The sequence below is a fragment of the Lampetra fluviatilis genome, chromosome 5 (genome assembly GCF_964198595.1).
Source record: "Lampetra fluviatilis chromosome 5, kcLamFluv1.1, whole genome shotgun sequence".
Classification (NCBI taxonomy): domain Eukaryota; kingdom Metazoa; phylum Chordata; class Hyperoartia; order Petromyzontiformes; family Petromyzontidae; genus Lampetra; species Lampetra fluviatilis.
The window spans coordinates 8,561,814-8,585,049 of record NC_136279.1 but is presented as its reverse complement, the minus strand read 5'-3'; the positions used below and the strand labels follow the sequence as shown (position 1 = coordinate 8,585,049).

General features: G+C 48.2%; 1 protein-coding gene across 1 annotated transcript in view; it reads right to left on the bottom strand.

Annotated features, from left to right (window-relative positions):
- PINX1 (PIN2 (TERF1) interacting telomerase inhibitor 1) overlaps nucleotides 1-23,236 on the bottom strand; it is a 65,828-nt gene that overhangs the window by 41,064 nt on the left and 1,528 nt on the right. Inside the window, exons 2-6 of the mRNA XM_078856658.1 lie at nucleotides 21,927-22,036; nucleotides 20,326-20,418; nucleotides 19,484-19,556; nucleotides 17,576-17,668; nucleotides 11,300-11,409 (exon numbers count right to left, since the gene is read on the bottom strand). Of these exons, the coding sequence (XP_078712784.1) occupies nucleotides 11,300-11,409; nucleotides 17,576-17,668; nucleotides 19,484-19,556; nucleotides 20,326-20,418; nucleotides 21,927-22,036 (479 nt within the window). The remainder of the gene's footprint in view (nucleotides 1-11,299; nucleotides 11,410-17,575; nucleotides 17,669-19,483; nucleotides 19,557-20,325; nucleotides 20,419-21,926; nucleotides 22,037-23,236) is intronic.

Below are 23,236 nucleotides of genomic sequence, written 5' to 3'. Positions count from 1 at the left end.
GTGAGAGGGCATTTTCCAAACACGAACCTTCGGCTGCACAGCTCAGTGGCAGCTCTCGCTCACGCACTCCCTCCCCCTCGCGGACTCGTAATCTGCGCTCGCCTGATAAATACCCCGTTCAACAATTCACCACTTCTCCCCCCTCCGATCCCATACCCCTCCCCCCACTGTCATGATTTGATCAACTGTCACAATATGGAGGTTGTGATTCAATTCAGCCTATGACCAAATCGCCCCGAATGCGCCCGATCTTGTCACATCCCGGAAGCTAAGAAGGCTTTTTTGTTGTGTGCCTGTCTAACGCTTGGATGACGACCGTGCACGGCAGGTATTACAGGGTGCTGTGGGCCTACGTCGTCGGCAGCAGACGGCAGTGCAGCAAAAACACATCGTTGTATTGCACTCCTGTGCTCTCGGATATACGCTCACTGCCTTCATCAAACCGCGCTGCCCATCCTTGTGGTGTTCAGGTAAATAAGCCCAATGAACCACACACAAGGGCTGTACGTAAAGATTGCATTCACTGCTGATGGGGTTTTAGACCATCTACACGCTAAGTTTGAGAACCCAGTTTAATCATAGATGGCTTAGACTACGATTCGAACCCAGCTTCACAGCTGTGCCAGGTCAGCATCTTTGACATGGTCATTATGATCCCACCGAGATACCTGGGCACCTCTATCCATCGGCAGTTTTTTACTCAGTGGAAGAACACGGCAGCTGGTTCCATGTTGTTACATGGCGTTTCATCTCATATGGCTACTCCGAACGTCCACGATGGGCCAATCGGTGACAAACGTAAGGAAACATGTTCGACGCCCTGCCTCGCAGCCATGCATTCCTTTTCATCAGGAAGTGGCATCACAGGAAGTCGGGTCTCATCGCCCTGTCATCGCATGACGCTTCTCCAGGCTTTCCAAGACACTTCGCGTGAGAATCGCCAACGAATCCCCAGCGATTTACCAGGCCAAACGAACGATCCTTCGAGCCCTAATCCATTGTATCGCTCTATATAAACACCCCACGTGCATGTCGTGCTTTTGTGAGAAAGTGCGCTCATTCAACCTCCCCCTTTGCCCACCACTTCCACCTACACCCCCACGCTCCACCCCCAAATCCATGTAACCCAACCCACCCAACACGAGCGAGCAGCCGATTCCCTCCGGGGAGCGAGGCTGCGGCGACAGAGGCAGCGGCGTTGGCGGCGGCGTAGGCGGGCAGGCGACGATTTACCTTTTCGGCGTCGGAGCCGTGCGGCGCGAGGCCGGGAGCGCCCGCGAAGCCGGCGCTGGGAAGCGGCGCCCAGTTGCCGAGTTTTCGGCCGCGATAAGCGCCGGGCAGGAAGCGCCGAGGGACACAGGAAGGAAGCCGAGCGCGGGCTGCAAACAGATGGCCGGCTCTCGCGCAGCGCACGCTTGGCTTCAGTGGGAGCGAGCGAGAGAGCGGGCGGGCGGGGGAGAGCGAGGACCGGTGAGGCTGGGCTGGCAGTCGTGTTACACGGGGATGAAGCAGCAGCAGCAGCAAGCAGCTTGGCTAGCCCGGCAGCCCCGTTCCCCTAGCACCGTCGCCCCATTTTTTTTTGTAGAGGGAATGCTTGCGGAAATATGGTTTCATTATTTATTATTTTGTTCCTACACCCCCCCCCACTTCTCCTCCTCCTCCTCCTCTCTTCACCTCCCCACAGCCCACCCGCAAGTTTTATTATGATTATTATTTTCCTCTTGAATTCACCGCTGTCCCATGGGGACATCTGGGAACGAGTGGCCCTCGTGTCCCCCTGGGAAGTCGGCGGTGCTCAGACCGAGCGACTCGGGGACGAGCCGGGCGTGGCGGCGCGCCGACGGCCCGTCGTTCCCAGCCGCTCGTGAGACCCGCAAACCCCGCTGGGCCGCCGAGCGGCAGTCCAGCAAGCGGGCTCGCGAGCCTATCCCTCTGCAGTCCTGTCGAAACACGGGGACACTACGTCCACTGTAGCGATGGAGTGATGAAATCAGCTCGTGGGCAGGAGTTAGATAGTGAGAGCTTGCAACGACTGGGAAAGGTATTCATCCAGCAATGGCTGGATCATGGCTGGTGATATTAACGATTCTTCATAACATTTTGGGCAATGGTTCTTCGGCAGAATTGAGAAAGACTAGACATTTAAACGGCAGTAGTATGTGTGTGTGTATTTCAGTCTCAATAAGCAACCAACATAACCCCTATGTCACCAGCACAACCTCCCACTTCAAATGTTAGTTGATTTGATGATTTTCAGATTGCAATCGGTAGACATGAACCGAAGGATCACAACTCAATCGAATGCAATGCATACTGCATATGCCTCTGTATGAATGTGTGTACGACTTTGTGATTGACCTTTTACGCAGGAAACAGCACACTGCCACGAATCTGAAACACCCCATCAATTTCATTTCAAAATATTCTACCATTCCCAAAACCTCCTCTGAAAACCACCATCACCACTGCTTCCACTACATCAAAGACAAAGATCCCCCGTATAGCCTCATTAACAAGACTGTTGGGGCAAGTGCTGTTAGCGAGCACCTATGAAGCAGACACGGCACACGAGGGGGTGGGTGGCCAGCACCACACCGGACCGCCTTTGTCTCCCTAGTAGGGATGTTTACACACCGCACCAGGTACTCATTTGAGGTTGAGTCGATCTATGGGAGGCCCAAGACCAGTTCAGATAATTGTCACTGGTGTTGGCCATGAGCAGGAATCGAACCCGGGTTGCCGAGTTTGTAGCGCAGCATGTTAACCAGATACACTACCGCTCCCTATCAACACCACCACCACGGCTAGCCGTGGTTGCAGAAGAGTCAACCCAGAGAGCAGGCTCAAGACAGGTTCTGTTACTGCTTGCCACCGATGCTGACCGTGGCTTGAGAATAAAACCCAGGTCGCTGGGTTGGTAGAAAGTTGAATAAAAAAAATCACTCCTGCTATTTTATTTCACCGGGCAAAGCCCACTGAGCTATTGGCTCGACTTCGTTTCACACAGTTGGCTACATATACGGTGCGAAAAAAGTTCCACATATATACGTACATGATAGCTCATCGAGGCGGCTTATGTCACACATGTGGGAATTTATTGTAACATCCAAATATTCTAAATGCATGTTTCTAGTTGGGGAAGGAACAATTAGAGGACCTGGAGAAAATCCACGCGAACATCGCGGGGAGAGAGAACACACAAACTCCAAATATACAGGGGTCATCAGGGTCGGGATCGAACAAACGACCACCTGTATACCAGGCGAGAGAGATAACATCTCGCCATTGCACCATCACTCACGTGCCGAATGCTCAAGTCAAAAAAGTAACAAAAAATGCTGAAACAAAATTTAACATTGACTGTGTCGTGTTCTCCCCGAGCTTTTGTACGCTTTCCCTTTAAACAAGGTCACGCGGCAGGGTCATGCCCCCACCACCTCCACCAACCACCAACAACCACCAACAAACAACCACCGCGGCACGTTCCTCCTTCCACCCCCCCACCCCACATGCGCTCCCCCCCCTTATCACACGCCACAAACAAGCGCAGCCATGACCCGGCTTCCTGCTCGGGGAGGCAGGCCATGAGAACGGCACCGGAGACCTCGCATAGGAAGGAGGGGTCGTGCCTCGGCTATTTCAAGGCTCACGCGGCGAAGAGGAGGAAGATGAGGCCAAGGCAGTCGTGGTGGAGGAGGGAGGGGGGGTGGCGAGCGGGGGTTGAAGGGCGCCAAGATGAGAGGGGGGGAGGGGGCGGATGGGAACCCCTTGGGGGTGTGGGGGTGAGTGGAGTGGTGAGGATGGAGGGAGGGAGAGGAGCAAGACGGTAAGGCGACAGTAACAGGGAGCATAGGAGGTGAGGGGTCAGGTCAATACGTGCCGAGTAGGAGGCCGACAGTGAAGAGCAGGCGTGCGAACGAAGAATCGACTAAATTATTACAATCAATCCTTACGCTCGTTCGACGCCTGTGAGAATAGTTTCTTATTTCAGATTGATGCAGCGTGCGCATGCAAACGATGTGCGAATGTTGCACGTAGGACAACGGAGTGAACACAATTGTAAAAATGAGATGCAGCAAAGGGGAAACAATACAAACGACAAGATGGAAAAGTGACAATTCAACGGTATTCCTACGGAGGGGGGGGTGAACGTTGCATTCCTAGTGGCCGGGAGAGAAACTGGGAGGTTTTAAATGGCGCAAACGTTGGTGGGGTCAAGGGGAAGATCATAAAGAAACACTGAATTGCGGAGGCCGGTGGCAAAAATTGATTGAGTAGCATAGCAAAGAATAATGCCACATCAGCACCGACACTGGATGAGTGTCTGAGATCTCAACCAGTGCTGTTAAAATCCTGGGTATGAAACTAGAATGCTCCAACAGTCTGCCAATTGTTGTTGTTGTTTGAATGCCTATGTGTGCTTTATGCCAACGAGGTAAAAAGTAATAATTTAATTTGTATATTGACCTGATAATTTGGCTAATTTGACAAATTCGGCCTATAGGCGAGCACAGGCACTCTTTAGCCACTGGACAATTGAAAATATCCCGGTGGGCGATGTGATTGGCAAGGGGTGTGCACGAGGGTGGCAGGGAGGGGGCGCCATGGTGGCAAGATGTTAACTACCTCGCCTGGTATGCAGGAGGTTGTGGTTTTGATCCTGACCTTTCACACCTGTATATTTGGAATTCGCATGTCTCTCTCCCTGTCGTCATGTGGATTATCCTCCGGGTCCTCAAGTTTCTCCTTCCACCTTTAGAAACATGCGTTAAGAGTAATTGGCTGCTATTAATGTGCACGTGATAAGCCACTTCGATGAGCTATCATTTGTGGCCGGGTCTCTTCTGAAAAAGAGCTGTATAACTTTGTGGGCCTTACCTGGTAAAATAAAAACAGTCTAGTTTTATTTTCTTGGTTCTTTCGGTAAAGTCACGTAGAAGGGAAATAATAAAATAAAAATTGTTTAACATAAGACTTTTTATTATTTTATTATTTCCCTTCTACGTGACTTTACTGAAAGAACCAAGAATATGAATCCCTGCAGTCACGAAAGCTTTAAATCAAAACAGTTTAGTTTTAGTTTCAAGATCTCGCGCCGTGGCAGGAACGGAGAGATGACGACAGAATCAAGTTCGGCCTCTCCGCTCAGTGGTGAATATAAGTCACTAAATTAACACTTTTTTTTTACTCCACCCAAGATAACGAATCAATTTCCCAATCACTGTACAGCAGCGCTGGGATAATTGGGGGCTGACTCAGGCGACGAATCCGTGCGATGGGTTACAGGAAAGACAATGAGACTGGCATTGTAACCACACTCCAAAGCCAAACACAACACGCTCATCTGCGTTTATAGTTTCAAAATAGTTTCTATTCTCTCCTTCCACACCCCCCCCCACTCCCAGAACTTCATTCGAAGTGTGCTATTGTGATGAGATGAAGGAAGTCGACTTACTTGACGCTCTTGCAGTGCGCTGTGCATCACCCTGTGTCAGAGGACAACATTGCAAAATATCTCTAAAAGTAATTTCACGATGTTGACATGCAATGCAAAGAGTGTCTGTCAATTAAAACGAACAATGTATACGTCTCAGGGATAGAATACGCTAAGTGAAAAGTCAAGCAAAGTAAGATGTTTCTGAGGAGTATATTTTTCTACCAGAGACAGACCATTATCACAGATCGTCTGAATGAAACTGCATCTGAAGACACTGTAAAAAAAACCGTAGGACATGCATCACAAGGGAAAAGGAGGTACATTAATATCATTACGGGTGGCGGGAACCTGGATTCAAATGCAGAAATTCAGCTGTCTCCGACACTACAATTACAAGCCCCCTGAGCTGCCTCGGCTACAATTTCCGATCGAATTACGACATCTCAGCACAACAGTTGGGTTCTGGGTTCACTTCAACGATGCAGGAGGGTCACACGTCCACACGACAACAACAGCAGCCGTGTTTAGAGAGGCTTTCATGCCAGGCAGGGCGCACCCCTGTGTACCGCACCTACCCACGGGCTGCTATGTAAATAAAGTGGGGAGTTTCGCTTTGTTGGCTGGGTGGGTCGGTGGGTGGCTGGGTAGGTGAGAGCGGGAGACCAGGGAGCGAGCGCATGAAAAGAAAGGGACCGCACTGCGGGAATGGAAAGGAAAGCCTGAGCCAGTCCCACCAAACGTAAACATAAACAGACGCGTGCCCGTTTGCCATGGGGAGGGGGCGGTTGTGGAGTGGAGATAGAATCGTGTTATCCCGCAAACACCCAGAGTCCCTGGGTCACGACTGAGGTCACAAGGGGGCACGCAGACGCACGACGGACTCGTGCGGTGCAGGCCAACGCTAACCGCAAGACACGTAGCGACGCATCGATTACAATTCATTTCTATGCAGTTTTTTTCTAACACGGGGGATTTTCCACTGCTTTCTGAGGTCCCAAAGAAAACCTCGTCGAAGGGTATCGTTTTGGCAATCATGAAAAGTCGGTGGCCTTAGGGAGAACACGTCGTCGCTAGAAGGGATGATGACTGGCTATCGAGACTAATGGCAAGGTGGCAGCCAGAGGGGGAAATGCATCCGAGAGGATATCCACCGAAATGTCGGAACGATATCACACCTCGTGTTTAGGTGGCTAGGTGGATTGCTTCATCACAAAACTGTGAGAGTTTGCGACGGCAGGGTGGGTCCTTGATCTAACAGTGGATTGATCGTGGCTGCTGATGATTATAATGATATAGACGTGGAGCTCCCCCCCACATTGCGACACATCCAAAACAAGCAGTAGGATTTGCACAAACAACAACAAATGGATTTGAAACTAAACTGCTGGGTCCGGAACTGCAGTGGAGCCCACGTGGAGTGAATTTAACAGGGTGGCAGTGATGCCAAGTGAGAGATAACAGGATTCGCCACCATCATCACGCACGCGCACACACAAGCTCCTAAAAACAGGCCTCCCCATAAACACAGCAAACACAAGGGTCACAAAAAATGGACAAATGCAAGATTGCTCAAGCATGGCACCTTGCAAGGCAAGATTGCTCAAGCATGGCACCTTTGTGACGACCGTTTACTCAGGGAGGTCAGGCAGAGTACTAATCGGGGTTAAGATATATAGACAGATATACAGGTAGGTGGGGGGAGTGGTGGAACAGTGGTTAACGGACTGTGCTATGAACCCGGTGGACCCGAGTTCGAATCCCGGGCACAAACATTATCAGTGGCGGAGTGATATCCGAACTGGTTCTGACCCCACCAACTCCATCCCCTTCATCATCCCACACTGTTGACCAGCGTGGTGCAGCATGGTTAAACAACATCTATGACCGACGGCACGGGGGAGGCCTTTCATCCAGCAGTGAATTGACAAGGGGTTGTAATGTATTTTCATTAAAGGTCATCAGGGAACAGACCTTGGAACATATAACGACTCAATGTCTGATTCACAAATACTAAGCAATTTTTTTAGGCCCACTGCACTATAAAGCTCTTTTTCAGAAGCGACCTAGCCACAAATGAGAGCTCAACGAAATGGTTTAGCATGTGGAAATTTATAGTAGCAGCCAAAAACTCTTAATGCATGATTATAAAGGTGGAGGAAAAACCCGGAGGTCCCAGAGAAAAATCCACGTGACCATGGGGAAAGAGACATGCAAACTCCAAATATACAGGCATCGGGATCGAACCCACAACCTCCTACATACTAGGCGAGACTCCACTACTCCTGATGCAATAATCTGGCTTCGCCATCTCAATGCAAAAAAATGTATAATCGTTTCTCTATGTCAACATCAACGACAGGAAGAATGAGAAGATAGTCACCAAGGACGGGAATCGAACTCAGGCCACCGGGCAGGACTAACCCCTGTGCCACTCCCCCCCTGCATAATTACTTTGAGTATTTTACGACTGTAATGCATCCCCACATGAAACACACTCTACACTCACACTGTTGCCGTTGGTTACAAGCGGGTACATTTTAAACACTGCACTTTTGATTAGAGAGCACATGGCAGGGCTATAAACAATTATCTACTTAATCCAAGATGCCAATACGTGATAGGGATTATAAACCCGCACCCTCATTAAACGGTGACATGCCCAACCCTACAAAAACCCCAAAAAATCTCAGCAAGGTATGAAACTTGATGAAATAACAAATATTACACAGTGGTAATTAAACACATCCACACTGGCTTTTTTGGCAACATCAACAAATGCCTACAAACCACAGCCTAAACATTCAGCTGTAGGTTCTGTATACATAATAACTTTGTTATCCGTGTTGGGAATAGATAATCCTAATTTAAAAAGAGCACAAAAAATGTACAATACACACACGCCTAGTTACATATTGACATGTAAATATAAAAAAAATTATATTAGTCAACGAAAGGAATTTAGAAAACCAAGGCAATGAGTGGTGATGGGTAGGGGGCATCTCTGTTGGTGGCCCTAAGTCAGAGGAGGAAATTCCACATTCCTATGAAGGGTGAGGGGGGGAATATGTTTGCATATTAAAACTGGTCAACTTCCCACGAAGGGGAAGATGGAAAAGGGCCAAGTTGTGAAGAAGATTGTTGAACATTATATCTGCTGTTGCCGAGTGACGGACGGTGACAACGATGATGATCAAGTTGTCTCTGACCAGGACGATGGCAGAACATGATTCGACTCCAGAATCAAGTTTTGTTTTTGTATTTTTGCCATCTTGTTTTGTACAGATTCTTGTTTGCACTGTCCCGCTTTCCCTGTTTAGTTTTTGTTCTGCTCCAGGAGCCAAAATGAAGCATTATCATAAAATTTGTATGTAGTTTTCTTACATCATGAATAATTGATTCTCATGCGCGTGATTCAATGCTTGTATCAACGAAGGATCGACGCATGAATGATAATTCATGAGCGATTGATAACCGATAATGACAGATTATTGATGATTATGGATGATGATAATGAATGGACGGGCACGGAAAATGACAATGGATATAGATCAATGATGAGCTTGTAGGATGATGTAGAATGACGATTATGAATAATGTATGCACAATGTATAACTACGTGCCACGTCGACTGCAGATCAGATTTTAACTTCGCCCATCGCTCGCTCCAACTTGGCAAACGGGAATGAAACGTGCACAGTCTGCCCGAAAATGCAAACAAGCACGCTGCTTAAGGCACGCAGAAGCAAAGCCCCCGGGTCGTGGCCCAGCACGAGTTGGGTGGGCCAGGCCCAGTCACGATGCCCTGTCATTCTGCCATAGGAAGTCACCGAGGAAAGCTTGGGGGGTGGGGGCCTTGGCAGCGGCTGGGGGTGGGCAGGCGGCAGGGAGGTTTGGACGAGTGACGGCAAAAAAAAATAAACCCGACCCGAAAGGCGGGACGGCACCGCTCTCGCACAACGTTGCCTCTGCACCGCTCCCGGTCTGCGGCAACGTGCACCAATGCGCACTTTATCGAGGGTCATATTGCAACGTAAAATAAAGATCGATTGATTGATGGTTCCAACGTACAAAGAAACCATCAACCCCGGGATTGGGGTTGAGGGTTAGGAGGGAGTGTACCTGGTTAATGGTTAGGGTTTACGGTTAGCGATTATGAGTTTCAGTTGAAGCAGTGGCGTAACTACTGAGTAAGCAGGAGGTGCAACTACACGAGGGCCCATAGCAGGGAGAGAGGCCTAGATGCCGACTATGAAGACAGAGGGTGCCAAAATAAATTCTTGCACCAGGACATTTCCACCACGATGCGCCAGTTTGGGTACGCTTACGAGTTTAGACAAGGATGCTCGCAAGGTTAGGAGTTGGTTTCAGAAAGGCAAGCCTTTTATATGGTACCCCGATAAGTTGTTGAGTGATGAAGATCTGTCCTTGACTAAGGCCATTTCTACCCAAACACTAAAGAGAACTACTACATTATATTTTAACTCGTAGTTCATTGTTTTCCACCATGCCATACAAACAAAAATAGAATAATCCATCAAGGTAAGGCAGGAATTAATCCATGAATTTTTTTTATAAAATGACTTTCTTTTTCCCAGTCATTTGTGATTGGGCCGAGACCATATACACGCTACACTTGAGAACCCGGTTTTATCACACGAGGTGGGAAGTTGGATTCAAACCCAGGCCTCACAGCGTTGCCAGTTCAGTGCCTCCGACATGGCCATTATGATGTCCCTGAAAGCACTGGCAGGACATGTGGTTCTGAAGGACTCACGACCAAAGTTCAAGCCAAAGTAGGAAACACCCCTGAGAGGATGGTCACCGCCGCAAAGAAGGGGCGACGGAATTAGCTCGTGTGCAGGAAGTGAAGGGATTGCTGCATGGCGAGACCGTGAGAGCTGGCGCAACAGCTTGGGGAGGACTCCGTCCAACAATGGATAGATAATGCCTGATGTTGGTGATGACGATGAGAGAGCAAGAGGGACACGCAGACCTAAGGCTTGAACCAAGGACCTCAAGTGATGATTACTGGCTCAGTGTCTCCGACACTCCTGAGCTGTTCAGCCGCCTCCGTAGCAACCTGACACGGACCTTTCTGACCTCACACACACACACGCACGGGCCAACGAACCACAAGGTCGCCAGGCGATGTCATTAGTTACGAATACGAGCAACGTGACCGCCGCGCGTTTTAATCCCCGGGAACGTGGCCCCAATCCGCCGACGTTAACGAGGGCCGTGTGTAGGAATGCTCGGCACAATTATGCAAATTAATCGGATTTTCCTTGCAAACGACATGTGCCGTCACCCATCGCGGTTTAACCCTCTCCCAGTCTCCTGGGGCCACCGCCGCGCTCGTCCAATTAAACCGCGACAATCACATCACTCCATCGGTCATGTTTCGCTAAAGGAGACGCGCACGTACACGCGCATGCCTGTCAGGGCTCCCCGGGGCTTGACCAGCGTGCACCATTCCGTTCTAACACTGGGGGAGGTAGTGGCGACCGAGAGTTCCCCTCTCAAGCCACAGCTTAAAATCCACGGCTCACGCAGAGCGCACAACAAATTCACGTACGCGACTGCCCACCCGCCCATGTACCGTGACGAGGAACATACAGAGTAAGACCGACAGAGACATAGATTGGCCGCGCCAGCTCAAGCGCTGCAACCGCAGGACTCATTTAATCATTTATCCACTCAAACATTCATTCAGTCGACGTCCGCCGCGCTAAATAGCACAGGCAACCCGCTACAGAGTGGAAACGGAATGAAAATCGCTGCCAGTTGCTCCTCCTGCCACCTCCTCCTCCACCAGCAACAGCGGAAGGAGGAGGAGAAGGGTTAACGTGGGGTTAGCCTCACCTCCTGCACGGAGGCCGGGGCGTCCCGCTCTGTCTCCCCGTGGGATTTCTTCGCTCGCTTTCCGAAGACGCATGCCAGGTCGTCAGCGCTGCGCGTGGACAGGTCCTTGCCTGGCAAAATGAATGGGGGCGTGGGGGGTGGTGGGGGAAAGGGAGGTGAATGCCGAGTCATGCGGGTGTCGCGGTGGTGGCAAACGCCCATGATACAGCACTGCAGAAGGGAGGGTTGGTGGATCACGTAGAGATTTGGGAAACTCCCATAACCCGAACTTGTGCGCAACGAAGTGGCCAGGAGATGTAAGTAATGGGGTTGTGAACTTGTTTTTCTGTCAATGACCCTATTGTGGGTAAATATTATAAGGTAAAGGTGTAGCCCTGCAATATCTTACTAGCGCCGCTTTCGGCAGAAGGGCCTTCACTAGAGGGAGCTCTAGGGAGGTCCCTCCAGGAAGTAGTTGGCCTATTCTTCCACGCTGTCCAGACATCTTGAAAGATGTACTCCCACACTTTTCCGCACCACACGCAACCTACCAACCGGCTAACTGTGGTGGACCCGCTTATACTGCTGGGTGGACAGTGGCACTGGGAAGGATTTAAGAAATGTCACCATCGTTTCTACTGCCACACCAGGAGAAGTCCAGTGTGCTGACCGTGACACCACTGTGGCAGCTCCTGTCGAGTCTCAGTTAAGATGAACATTTTACACATGTTGCTCGAGACATTTATCTATGCGTTTATTTCACGTGACTACCGGCAATGCACAAACAAGCCTAGTTTAACAAACCTTGTTGCAATATACTGTCGTATTATAACACATTACAATGCAGCTACGTCTCAATATAACACAAAGCTAGCCTCACTGGTGGTGGCACAATAACCGACATCTGGGTATACATGTGGGTCTAAAGATTGAGTGATGTTTTTCCTGGATACAAAATAAGTATTTAATATATTGAAATGTTTCTCTTGTACAAAAAAAAACACTTTTATTAAAGGGCTCTCTTGGTTTTCTTTTTACAGCCCTCTAACAATCCACTGCTGGACAAAGACCTCCCTCGCACCGTTTCGAGTGATTGAGAGTGTTTGACCATACTTCACCAGGCCGGTCACCGGGTTTGTAATGCAGCGCGCGAATAACCACCGCACCACCGCGTCAAAATGGCTCTCACCTGGCAGTGAATAAAGTACCCGACTCATTGAAACTGGTGGGAAAGCTACGCCTTTACCATTGCAAGCACCATAACGTGGCAATGTCTTCATCACCAACCCTGCAGAAGATCGATCAGCCAGTGCGTCTCTCTCCTGGTGATTTCGTTTTCGGCCATTTTGGCAAGATTTGAATCTGGCTCAAATCACATTGGCCATCACAAAATACAAACATTACGTAATGGTAATGTTTCTTTTAGAATATAACTTATCCTAAAGTGCTAAGCCTTTCAAAGGGTGTATACTGTGCACACACAGGACACCAAATTATAGGGTCTGTTTGAATTAGCTCTGGATTAATTAAAACACTGAACTAGCTTTTGGTTTAATCAGCAACCAACCATAGCCTCGGCTCTGCAAACAAGAGCCTCGGGTTTTAATGGGTGTAATGGGACATCACAGGAGGCGGTGCCAGAGAGGGGGGTGAAGGGAATTGCCCTTAGTTTGATATTCAAACTTTGAAGTGTCTTATCAGCCACGCTGCAAGCCAGAGCCGACTGGTTGTGAGATCTGAAGGTAATTTTACAGGTGGTAAAAAGGGCGAGGAGGGTGGAGGCGGTGGAACAGGCATTTTCTCACTCCACTACGACCCAGTGAACCGAGTTCGACTCCTATTCATGGCTAACCAACATCAGTGGTGAATAATATGAGAACCGTCCCTGCAATCTACATCTTCAACCAACCTGCACTGGCTAGCATGATAAAGACAAGTCAAACCCCCACCCCCCATAGTCTGGGAAGGCCTTTACCCATTGGTGGACTCACGATGGCTGGAATATATGTTTACATAAAATGGTTAGAGTCTGGTACAGTTAGTCAAATATTATTTAGAATTAACAATAAACAAAAAATAGTTTTTACACTACGGCAACAATGTTAAACAGAAAGTTGGTGTTCCATTGCTTTGGAGGCAAGGGTTGGTGGATGATGTAGGTTCGTGGCAGTGGCGAGATTGACTTTCGTCTCATCGCTGGAGACTGCACTTTACACTGTGGGGCCCTGAGAAAACGAGGCCATTTGGAAAAGGTTGGTGAATGAACACATTTTGAATTGACATGTGAGCAGTTTTGTGCATCAAACAAACCATGCATTCAAAGTCATCCATTTACATTAACAGGCAAAACAATGTCGCCACAAAACTGCACCACGGGAAGTGCCACCGCTAATGCGCTGCTGGATTTAGGCCTCCCTCCCCGAGTTGTCGACGAGCCTTTCACTCAAGCGTTGCAATAACCATGTAGCTCCTACAAGAACAGATTTCAACGCTCCATCTCCACGGTGTACGTCCGCTCCTCGGGAATGTACCCTCCTCCTTTCGCTGCCACTCATTAGTCCGAATCAGAATATTTATTTAGACCGGAAAAATCTGGTGAGCTTTGAGGCTCTTTTTCACAAGTCCAGTAGGGGTGGGTCAGAAAGTTAAAACAACAGACAACGCAAAACCTCACAGGAGTGCAAAGCATAGGGAATCTAAGCTAGTCACGAAATAAAAATTAAGTACAAATTGGCTGACACTCGTTAGTACTGAGCACCAACCTCCCTTCTATAAATTTGTACTCCCCAAGCCTCACTGACTTTTCAGTAAATGAGGCCTCTAATTTGCTAAACGAGCCATTCACTGCATTAATCCATACCGCTCAGTGGACTCTTAACTGGTTTTAAAATCATAAAGGTCACTTCAGCAAAAAAAAAGACCCACGGGACGATTCGGTGACAGCCATGGCACACGCTCGTAATTTGTTAATTAATTGTTTCTGTATAGCGGTCCCCCCCCGCTGGGAGTTGAGTGTCGCGCCAGTGGCCCCGTGGGAGGGAGGGGGGGGGACGAGGGGAGGAGAGCTACCCGAGGCAAGCGCCGCCAAGCACAACACACCCACCGCCGTCTCTGCCGCTTCCCAGAATTAGTAACTTTCGGCGCCACTCCCATTGTCAGCGCTCAGCGACTGGGAGCGGTTGGAGCGGAGGTGGTGGGGGAGAGAGGAGCGGTGGGGCGAGTACCGGAGGGAGGGAGCGCCACGCGGTTCACTTTCTCAAGTCACTGCGCATGCTTTTATAGGCGAGTTTGTAAATGTACTACACGACCACATGCCTGCCCAGCCCAGGCCACCCTGATCGTAGCGATACTACAATCAGACCTCTGCCCCGATCCAAGACCACTGCGGCTCTTTCCTGGCTCCTGCCACCTGCCTCCCTCACCACATAAAGCCTTTAACATAAAGCCTTTAACAGACAGTTGATGCAAGTGCGGTCAGCGAGCGCCTATTAAGGTTGACACGGCGAAAGGGAGGTTCCTGTGGCAACAGCACCATGCCTGGCCAGTGCTGATGTTACAAATCGAAACCAGGAAATTAATTTAAGGCTGTCTTGGCTGACGAGAGGCCCAGTATGGGTTCGCATTATTACTATTAACGTCAGACATGGCTGGGAATCGAACTCGTGTTTGTAGCAGTGCGCTAATCTCTACACCAGCACTTTGCCCATAGACGCCACATACACAACACAAAGCTACCCTGCTATCCTTAACAGACTTTTTACGCAACTGCTGTTAGTAAGCACCTCACAAAAGACAAAGATCCCCCATATAGCCTTCACAAGCTGTTGGGGCAAGTGCCGTTCGCAAGCACCAATGAAGGCCGGCCCGGCACATGAGGGGGGTGGGGTGGCTAGCACCACACCCGGCCGCCTTTGTATCCCTAGTGGAAATGTTTAGACACCACACAAAGTATTCAGTTGAGGCCGAGTCGACCTAGACCTAGGTGAGGCCCAGGCCCATTTTAGCTAATCGTCACTGGTATTGGCCTTGAACGGCAATGGAACTCCGGTCCGCGTGTTCGTGGCGTGGCGAGCTAACCGTTGCACTACCGGTAACCACCTCACACACCACAAATATACATATTCCATCATCACCAGCCAAGGCAGGCGAACGATCGTTTCTCTTGTCCCAAACCTCCACGCCCCCCCCCCCGCCATTTGTGAAGCGGGCCGCCGCCACCGCTGCCAAGAGGCTGACGCCCGGCCCTTTTTATAGCGCTTTGGAGTGGGAAACTCCAATGTGGATTTACAAAAGCCATGACAGGTCAAGGAAACGATCCTTTACATAGGATGACTTCAGCGATTCTGGAGGGGGAGGGTGATGGGAGAGACAAGCCAGGGCGTTTGGCGGCAGTGGTGGGCGCAGGGCTGATAAGAGCTTATTCAGCCAAATTTAATTCTGTCCATGGTGGCGAATTGCCCCCTCCCTGCCCCTCCACCCACATTGTAGTTGGAAAGATTACGGCACAGAATACAAATCCATTGCATATTCGCGGACTTAAAAATGTCAAGGCGTTACATGTTTACAAATTGTCGTGGGGCAGAAGATTGTCTCTTCATATATTGTCAACCTCATACATTATTATGCTCGTTAACCAAGGAAAAGCCTCGTCGAGTCTCAAGACTGTTTCAGGAGAGCCCTGCCAGCAGTAGTGGGGGATGTTACTATGTGCAATCTCAATTGAGTAATGTGCAGTGAAATTAGCATTGGATGTTTTTGTCAATACCAATTACATTGGACGGTTTTATATTTGTTAAGCAATGGGAGGAAACTGGAGAACCCCGAGGAAAGCCATGCAGAACAGAAGGAGGACACACAACCTCCACATAGAAAGGCGACCGAGTTGCCGGCTGTGAGAGGCACAAGTGTTATCAATGTGTCACACTCCCACCCAAGCATGATAATGATATATACAAGACATTGCAAATTATGACAAATACCAATTGCTCCGGTCTCCTCCCACATGTAAACATTCATTGGCTGATCACATCTTAATATATAGAGGACCGCAGAGTTTGGGCGATTGTTGGCGCCGGCTCATCGCGTGGCTGCCTTCCTGCTTGTCTGTGGTTCCACACGCCTATGAGTCATTTTCCCTCGATCAAAACTCTACGGCATGTTATAGGTTTGAAATATTTATTATATATTTACACAACTATACAAAATAACGAACAACCATTTATTTATCTATCCATGAAAGCCTTATTTTCAGAGTCCCAAGATTATCTTTCAGGAGGGACTTACATTGCAATGTTTGGAAAATTATTATTTAAGGAGCGTGACTTCCAAACACTGACATAATTAGCTTCATTCGTAACAAATGTTAATTGAACAAAAACTAGAATCGTGCTATTATGCAGCTGTCATTAGCACACTAACAGCAGGCGTATTTCACTGCAGTCATGTTTTCAGCTGCACACGGTGCATTCCCGGACTCGTTGTGGTTGTTGTTGTAATAATTGTTGTGGTTGTTGTCGTAATTGTTGTTGGTGGTGGTGCTTGGCCCGGTTGCTTCATCCCTGGCTGTGCCGCAGTGTCGCTCTCTTCTCTGCCGTGTTCCCCTGCCCTGACCACCCCTTCACTCCTTTTATACCCTAAAGTAGTTCATATTTGTTAGCGATAACATATTAATAAGTTGTATACTTGGAAATTGTCGCGATTTCATCTTCCTGTCACTCGGTGGTCACATGCATTAAACGCCTTTATTAATTTATTACCCTTACACTTTTAAATCGTGATAATATCCTGTGTTCATTGATGAAAGGCTCTGAGTTTCAAGACTGGGATGTTGACAAATTTAACAAGTGAATGTTTGGCTTCGTATGGGACAAAGCAGGAGTAGGCTTACGTACCTTTAAAATGTATGAATACATACGTGTAATAATATATTTGCGAATGAATGTATACGCGTATGAACGTAGACGTGAATGTACTCGTCCGCGCACGAACGTATGTGTCAGAATGTATACTTGTACATATGCGTACGTGTTGTGCGTGCGTGTTGTACGCGCGTGCATTCGGCGGTTCAGGCAAGAATCCTCGACGCCCCCTGCCCACCCCCCCAGGGACCACGCCTGCCTCGCTGAAGTGGAAATCGAAGCTAAGCCCACTGCAAAGTCTCCTTCATGGACACAGTCAGCACAACAGGAAGTCAACGGGCAACACGCAAAAAAAAAAGCAAATCCTCTATTGAATACATCTCCGCCACAGGTGTGCCGACAGCGAGCGAGTGAGACAGCGAGCGAGAGACAAACCCACCTTTCGCAAACTTCACGTAATGCACGCGCTTTCGGGATCGCTTTGACTTCTCCTCCAGGCTGAAGGCGGCTTTCTGCACTTGTTCCGTGGCCTCTGAAATGAAACACGTCCCCGAGACGTGGCTCAATTTAATGGCTGCGACACAATGGGCCATTGTGCAGCCGGGCGAAGGCTAGCTCGGTCCCGCAACAATCGGTGGCCGTGCCGCGCGGTTTGTGGGGGCACCGCATACAATGGACGGTGGAGGAAAAAAAATGCCCGTTAATGGCTGTGCCCAAACGTGGCTTCACAAGCTGGTTAATTTGAGCAAAACAAAAATATAACGTGCTAAGAAAAATAATAATAAAGGTTGCGTAATTGTTTTCGTGACAAAACTAAGTCCGCTTACTCAATAAGTGGGCTTGCTCGCAGCGCGTACGATCCGCGTCTCGCAGAAAAGCTCTGCGTGATTGACGTGGGGGCGAGCGCTTCTTTTGCAGGGCATGTGCGGTAACAGAGTGCACCACCTTGTGTGGACAAGAGGCTGGTGACGTAACCTCAGAAGTAGATATCCAATGTCATAGTCTGAAGCTGCTCCCTGACAGGAGGTGATGCACAGCTCGCTTCAATCGTTCCGAAAGGAAATCTCTCCACTTTGGGACCTGACAGGTTGAGCGGCAGGGCAGTGGTTAGTGTCCTGCGCTACAGATCCAACCGATCAAGAGTTTGATTCCCAGCCACAGCCAACATTAACGAACTACACTTGAGAACGTGGTTGAATCACGGATGGCTGATACACGGATTCGAAACCAGGATTTCAAAGCTGCTTGCTCAGTGCCTCTGACACAGTATTAGCACCTGAACTGCCCAGCTGCCTTTACATTTGTTTAAAGGATAACTAGCACTGTCCACGCATTTGCTCGGGATATACATCAGGGGTGGATGGTGGGTGGGGGAGCGGCGGACGTCAGCGGGACAACACGAACGGCTTAACACTGCGAGATATGGGTGACGTTATCACGCAGATGTGCACGGTGACATCACCATCTTGCCCGCACGCCAGCCAGGCAGCAAAACTTATTATAAAATCATATAGTATGATGTATAGTATGATGGGTCAAATATTCTTGGGTCTTTCGTTAAAGTCACGTAGTTAGGTTCAAGGAAAATAACCAAAAATAGCAAAAAACTTCGACGTTTCAATCGCAACACAAGCGGTTGTCTTTTTTGTATTTTTTTGTTCTTTTCTTTGAACCTATTGTATGTGACTTTACCGCAAGACCCAAGAATATGAATTCCTGCAGTCACGAAAGCTTTAAGTCATGATGGTTCAAATTTGGATCTTTGACAAGTGCTCCTTTTGCGAAAGAGTTCCAACATCTCCATCACCTACAAATCTGCCAGGTCAATGCTATAGGAGGCAGCACGACATCACAAGACGTATTGGACACCAAAGCTGAAAAGCGAACACGAAAGTGAAAAGGGAGCTTGATAAAATACTACAGAGGTCGTATTGTGGCTAGTTATGGGTAAATATATAATATTTGTGGCAGCTTAGGGGTAAGGATAGGAACATTGGGATGGCTAGTAGTAGTGGCTGTTTGGCGAGTTAGTTAGAATTAGCAGGGCGAGTAGTAATGGCCGGTTGGTTAATTGATTAAGACTAGGGAGTAAAGCTAGTACAAGTGTTTGGGTGGCTAGTTTGTCAGGACTAGGGCTAATTGTATGAATGTTGAACTTCTTTCGCGGGAGTGAATGTTTGGCTCAATGGTTAGTTAGGGTTAGTAACTATTTAGCAAATGTGCTTCACCCACAAACTGCTCGCCCATCATTCCGATTCTGGAGGCCTTTCATTTCTCATAGTGACAGCACTTCCCCCAGGAAGTGAGTGTTAGGGGTGGAGCGGGTGACTTGGTGATGCAACTTTACCTTGCTGCCCGTGCTGGTCATTGAGATCGGCCAGAAGCTGATTGAAGTCGTCCTGGTGCGCGATCCACTTGTCCTGCAAAAGCATGGACACAAACACCACCTCCCTTTTAACCGCATAGACAGTTGGATGTGGTAGCCCAAGTACGTCCACTACAGAGATAGAGTGATGAAATCAGCTTGTGTGTAGGCACTAGATTGTGATATCACAGGGCCATGAGAGATGATGGCTTGGGGAGGCCTTCATTCAGCATCGGACTGATCATGGATGATGATGATCATGATCCAGGCTGGAGAGGACAATACGACTGTGATGGCAATGTTCATGTTGGTGACCCTGATGATGAATATGATGATGACAGTGACTGTACCAATGACTTTCAAAGCGATGTTGATGACGTCGCCGATTAGTAATGACAATATAATCATGATGTTAAAAATGACGGTGATGACAGTGATGATCACAATGATTATGCAATTGATGACCATGCTAATGAGCAAACAAAAATAGGAATTACACCGAGACAGGAAGAGGAACTAGTGCATTATAATATACGCAAGTTAGAGGCATCGCAGTGACTGTTAAGAAAATTGGGGTTGGCCAAGAGATGTCATTGCAAGGGATGATGGCGGGGGTCAAGACGAACGACGGAGTGACAAACAAAGGAGGGAACATGCCCGAGTGGACGTCTTACAAGCGGCTAGATGGATTGCTGTATCACGAGAACGTTTGAGATGGCAACACCTTGCGGAGGCCTTCATCTAGCAGTGGATGGATCATGGCTGGTGATGACATGGCACTAGTACTACCGAGTTGTGTGGTTACCTCTTGTGTTCCCACCCACCTCTTGGTTAACGGCGGCTCCCACCCCTAGGTTGTTGTTCTTCACGTTCACTTTGATGTGGTTGGTGGAACCTTGCTCATTTGCCCCAAGGCCCTTTATGAACATCAATGAGAGACAGAGAGACACAACACTGAGCAACTGGTCTTCCACTACCAAGTGACATCAGCGCCATCTGCTGACATTTAGGCAAAAGCGCACAACCACAACGCACTGGAGGAAGTTCGTAAGTAACTGTAGCTGGGACAATTGCTGAAATAGATTCTAGATTTGAAGCTTTCGTGACTGCAATGATTCATATTCTTAGGTTTTTTCGGTAAAATCACGTAGGTAAAAACATTAAAAAGTAAAATAAAATAAAATAAAAATCACGACGTTTCGGAGGCAACACAAGCTTCTGTCTTCAGGTGGTACCGTCACAGCCACGACAGCTGTATCAAGTAAATGAGAGATTGCAGGAGCTAACACTCCAACCATTATATAAACGGAGTGGTAGCTCCTGCAATCTCTCATTTACTTGATACAGCTGTCGTGGCTGTGACGGTACCACCTGAAGACGGAAGCTTGTGTTGCCTCCGAAACGTCGTGATTTTTATTTTATTTTACTTTTTAATGTTTTTACCTACGTGACTTTACCGAAAAAACCTAAGAATATGCTGAAATAGAGTTTATTTTTTGGCTATATTTTTTTAATCCACTACTTTTTTCGTGGTCAATAAGTCGGGCCCCTATAAGAATAATGATAACAAAGGCTTCATCAAGCCTAACCTCCCGATTAGCGGCACACACAGGAACAGACGCGAGACTTTTTATTTCCGACTGCCGTGTCCTCCGATTAGTCCAGTAATCGAACCGATAAAAGGTGGATTAACTGATTACATGAATAACCGGTGAGTCCAGACTCTACATGTAACAATCGCCGATGGTTGGGAAACTTTGCCCCTAACGATTTTTTTATTTACCAGATATGGCCTATTGTGCTATACAGCTATTTTTCAGAAGTGACCCGACTACAAATTATAGCTCATCATGCGGAAATTTATAGCAGCCAAATATTCTAAACGCATGTTTCTAAATGTGGAGAGAAAAATCGGGAGGGCCCGGAGAAAAATCCACATGACCACTGGGAGATCATGCAAACTCCAAATACAGGTAGTCACAGACTTACGATGGAGATGCTTTACGATGACCCCATCGTAAGTCGAAAATATCGTGAGTCGAAAATGGCCTAGCCTACCCAGGAGTCTTAAAGAATGGTGATAATTTAGCAAAACAGAGCAAATTACAGTCCCGTACTGTATAAACTATATGCGTACAGTACATCCCGGCAGCGTCCCAACATACAGTATCGTGCCTCGTACGCTGCTGCGTTTGCCTGCCGCGCGAAATGTAAAATATTTTACAATTTTGTCATATCGCTATCGCCATCGTAAAATCGAAATATCGTAAGTCGGACCATCGTAAGTCGGGGACTACCTGTATACAGGTGTCGACGTCGAGATCGGACCGACGACCCGCTGTATACCAGGAGAGGTAGTATTCATCTCACCACCAAGGTACCCCTGAGCCTCCATGCCCCTTCCAGCCCACAAAACCCCACTTGCCTTGCCTGAACTCCATCCCATCTTCTCCAGCATCTTCTTCCCGAATTTGCTGTTGTCATTGACCCACGCGGTGTTCCTGGGGTCCACCGACCACTTCTGCTTCCTGCGTGCTGCACAGGTACAATGACAAGGACGACAACAACAATTACAAACGTCAATGACTCTGCTCTAGGTCAATGCATGAGTAAGGTGGGGAAATAACAATTCCATAGTGGGTAAGCACAGACCAGTAGGCATGGCGTTACATGTCACACCCTCACCCGGACCTAGCGATTAGATTTGTTGCAATTCAGGCTGCTCATTTAATTCAAGAATCGATTTATTCCGGTTTTAGCTACAGGCATCATGTCACGAGACAAAGAATCCATTCGGAACTCTCGCACAGCAATGGAACACCCCCCCCCCCCCCCCGTTTTTTTTATTTACAGCATGAAGGAGTAAAACCCAAAAATGAACAGGGCATTTAAATGTGTGCCACTGGAGGGGGCCAGCTGGTTCAGAGGTCAGCGTGCTGAGTTGGTAGCACTGAGATCCTGGGGTTCAATCCAAACAACGGCCCGTTATTAACCAGATTCTCAAGTGTAGCATGAAGTTGCTGGTGCAAGCTAGGTTACCAATGTCTGCATACAAAAAAACATGCCATTAAATTAAGGTCTGCAGTTAAATTTGGCTACATTTCAGGTCTGAGAATTACAAATATTGGTTTTACTTGCATGCGACCAGCATTACTCTCTCGAGCTGGGTAGGTGGATACCTGCTGCCCTTTACAGAGTGGACCAGTGGTCACTTGAAGGGATTTCAGAGTTCAGGCTTTGACATCTTTTTGAGAAGTTGTCCGACACGGGGTAGTGCACTGCTGCGGGTTCCAAATGGAAACTTCATCACGTTACATAACTCCGAGAGCGCAAACTCGGTGTGCTTGCGATACGATTCTCAGGATTAAATGTTAAATACCAGAGTCCAAGACAAGGGTACATTTAGAATCCGTGTTCAATGTGCATGCTCGAAATCGCAAATATAGCTGGACACCTTTAGGATCCTTGGGGTTAATTGCTAGAGATTAAGAGATAATTTCTAGGTTATCTTTTGGGATCAGTTTTAATGCCCGAGGCTAAGTGACAGATTAAGGCACCGTTATGTTATTGGGTTCAATGTTAATGCCAAAAGTTCACAGCCAAAGGCACCCTTAGGAATGTTAATAGTACAGTGTTAATGTTCGAGATACATTGGGCCAGACTAAGACACCCTTAGGACTCTTTAGGACTACGGTTGTTGTTGAATGTTGACGCACGACTCGTGGTCACAAACAC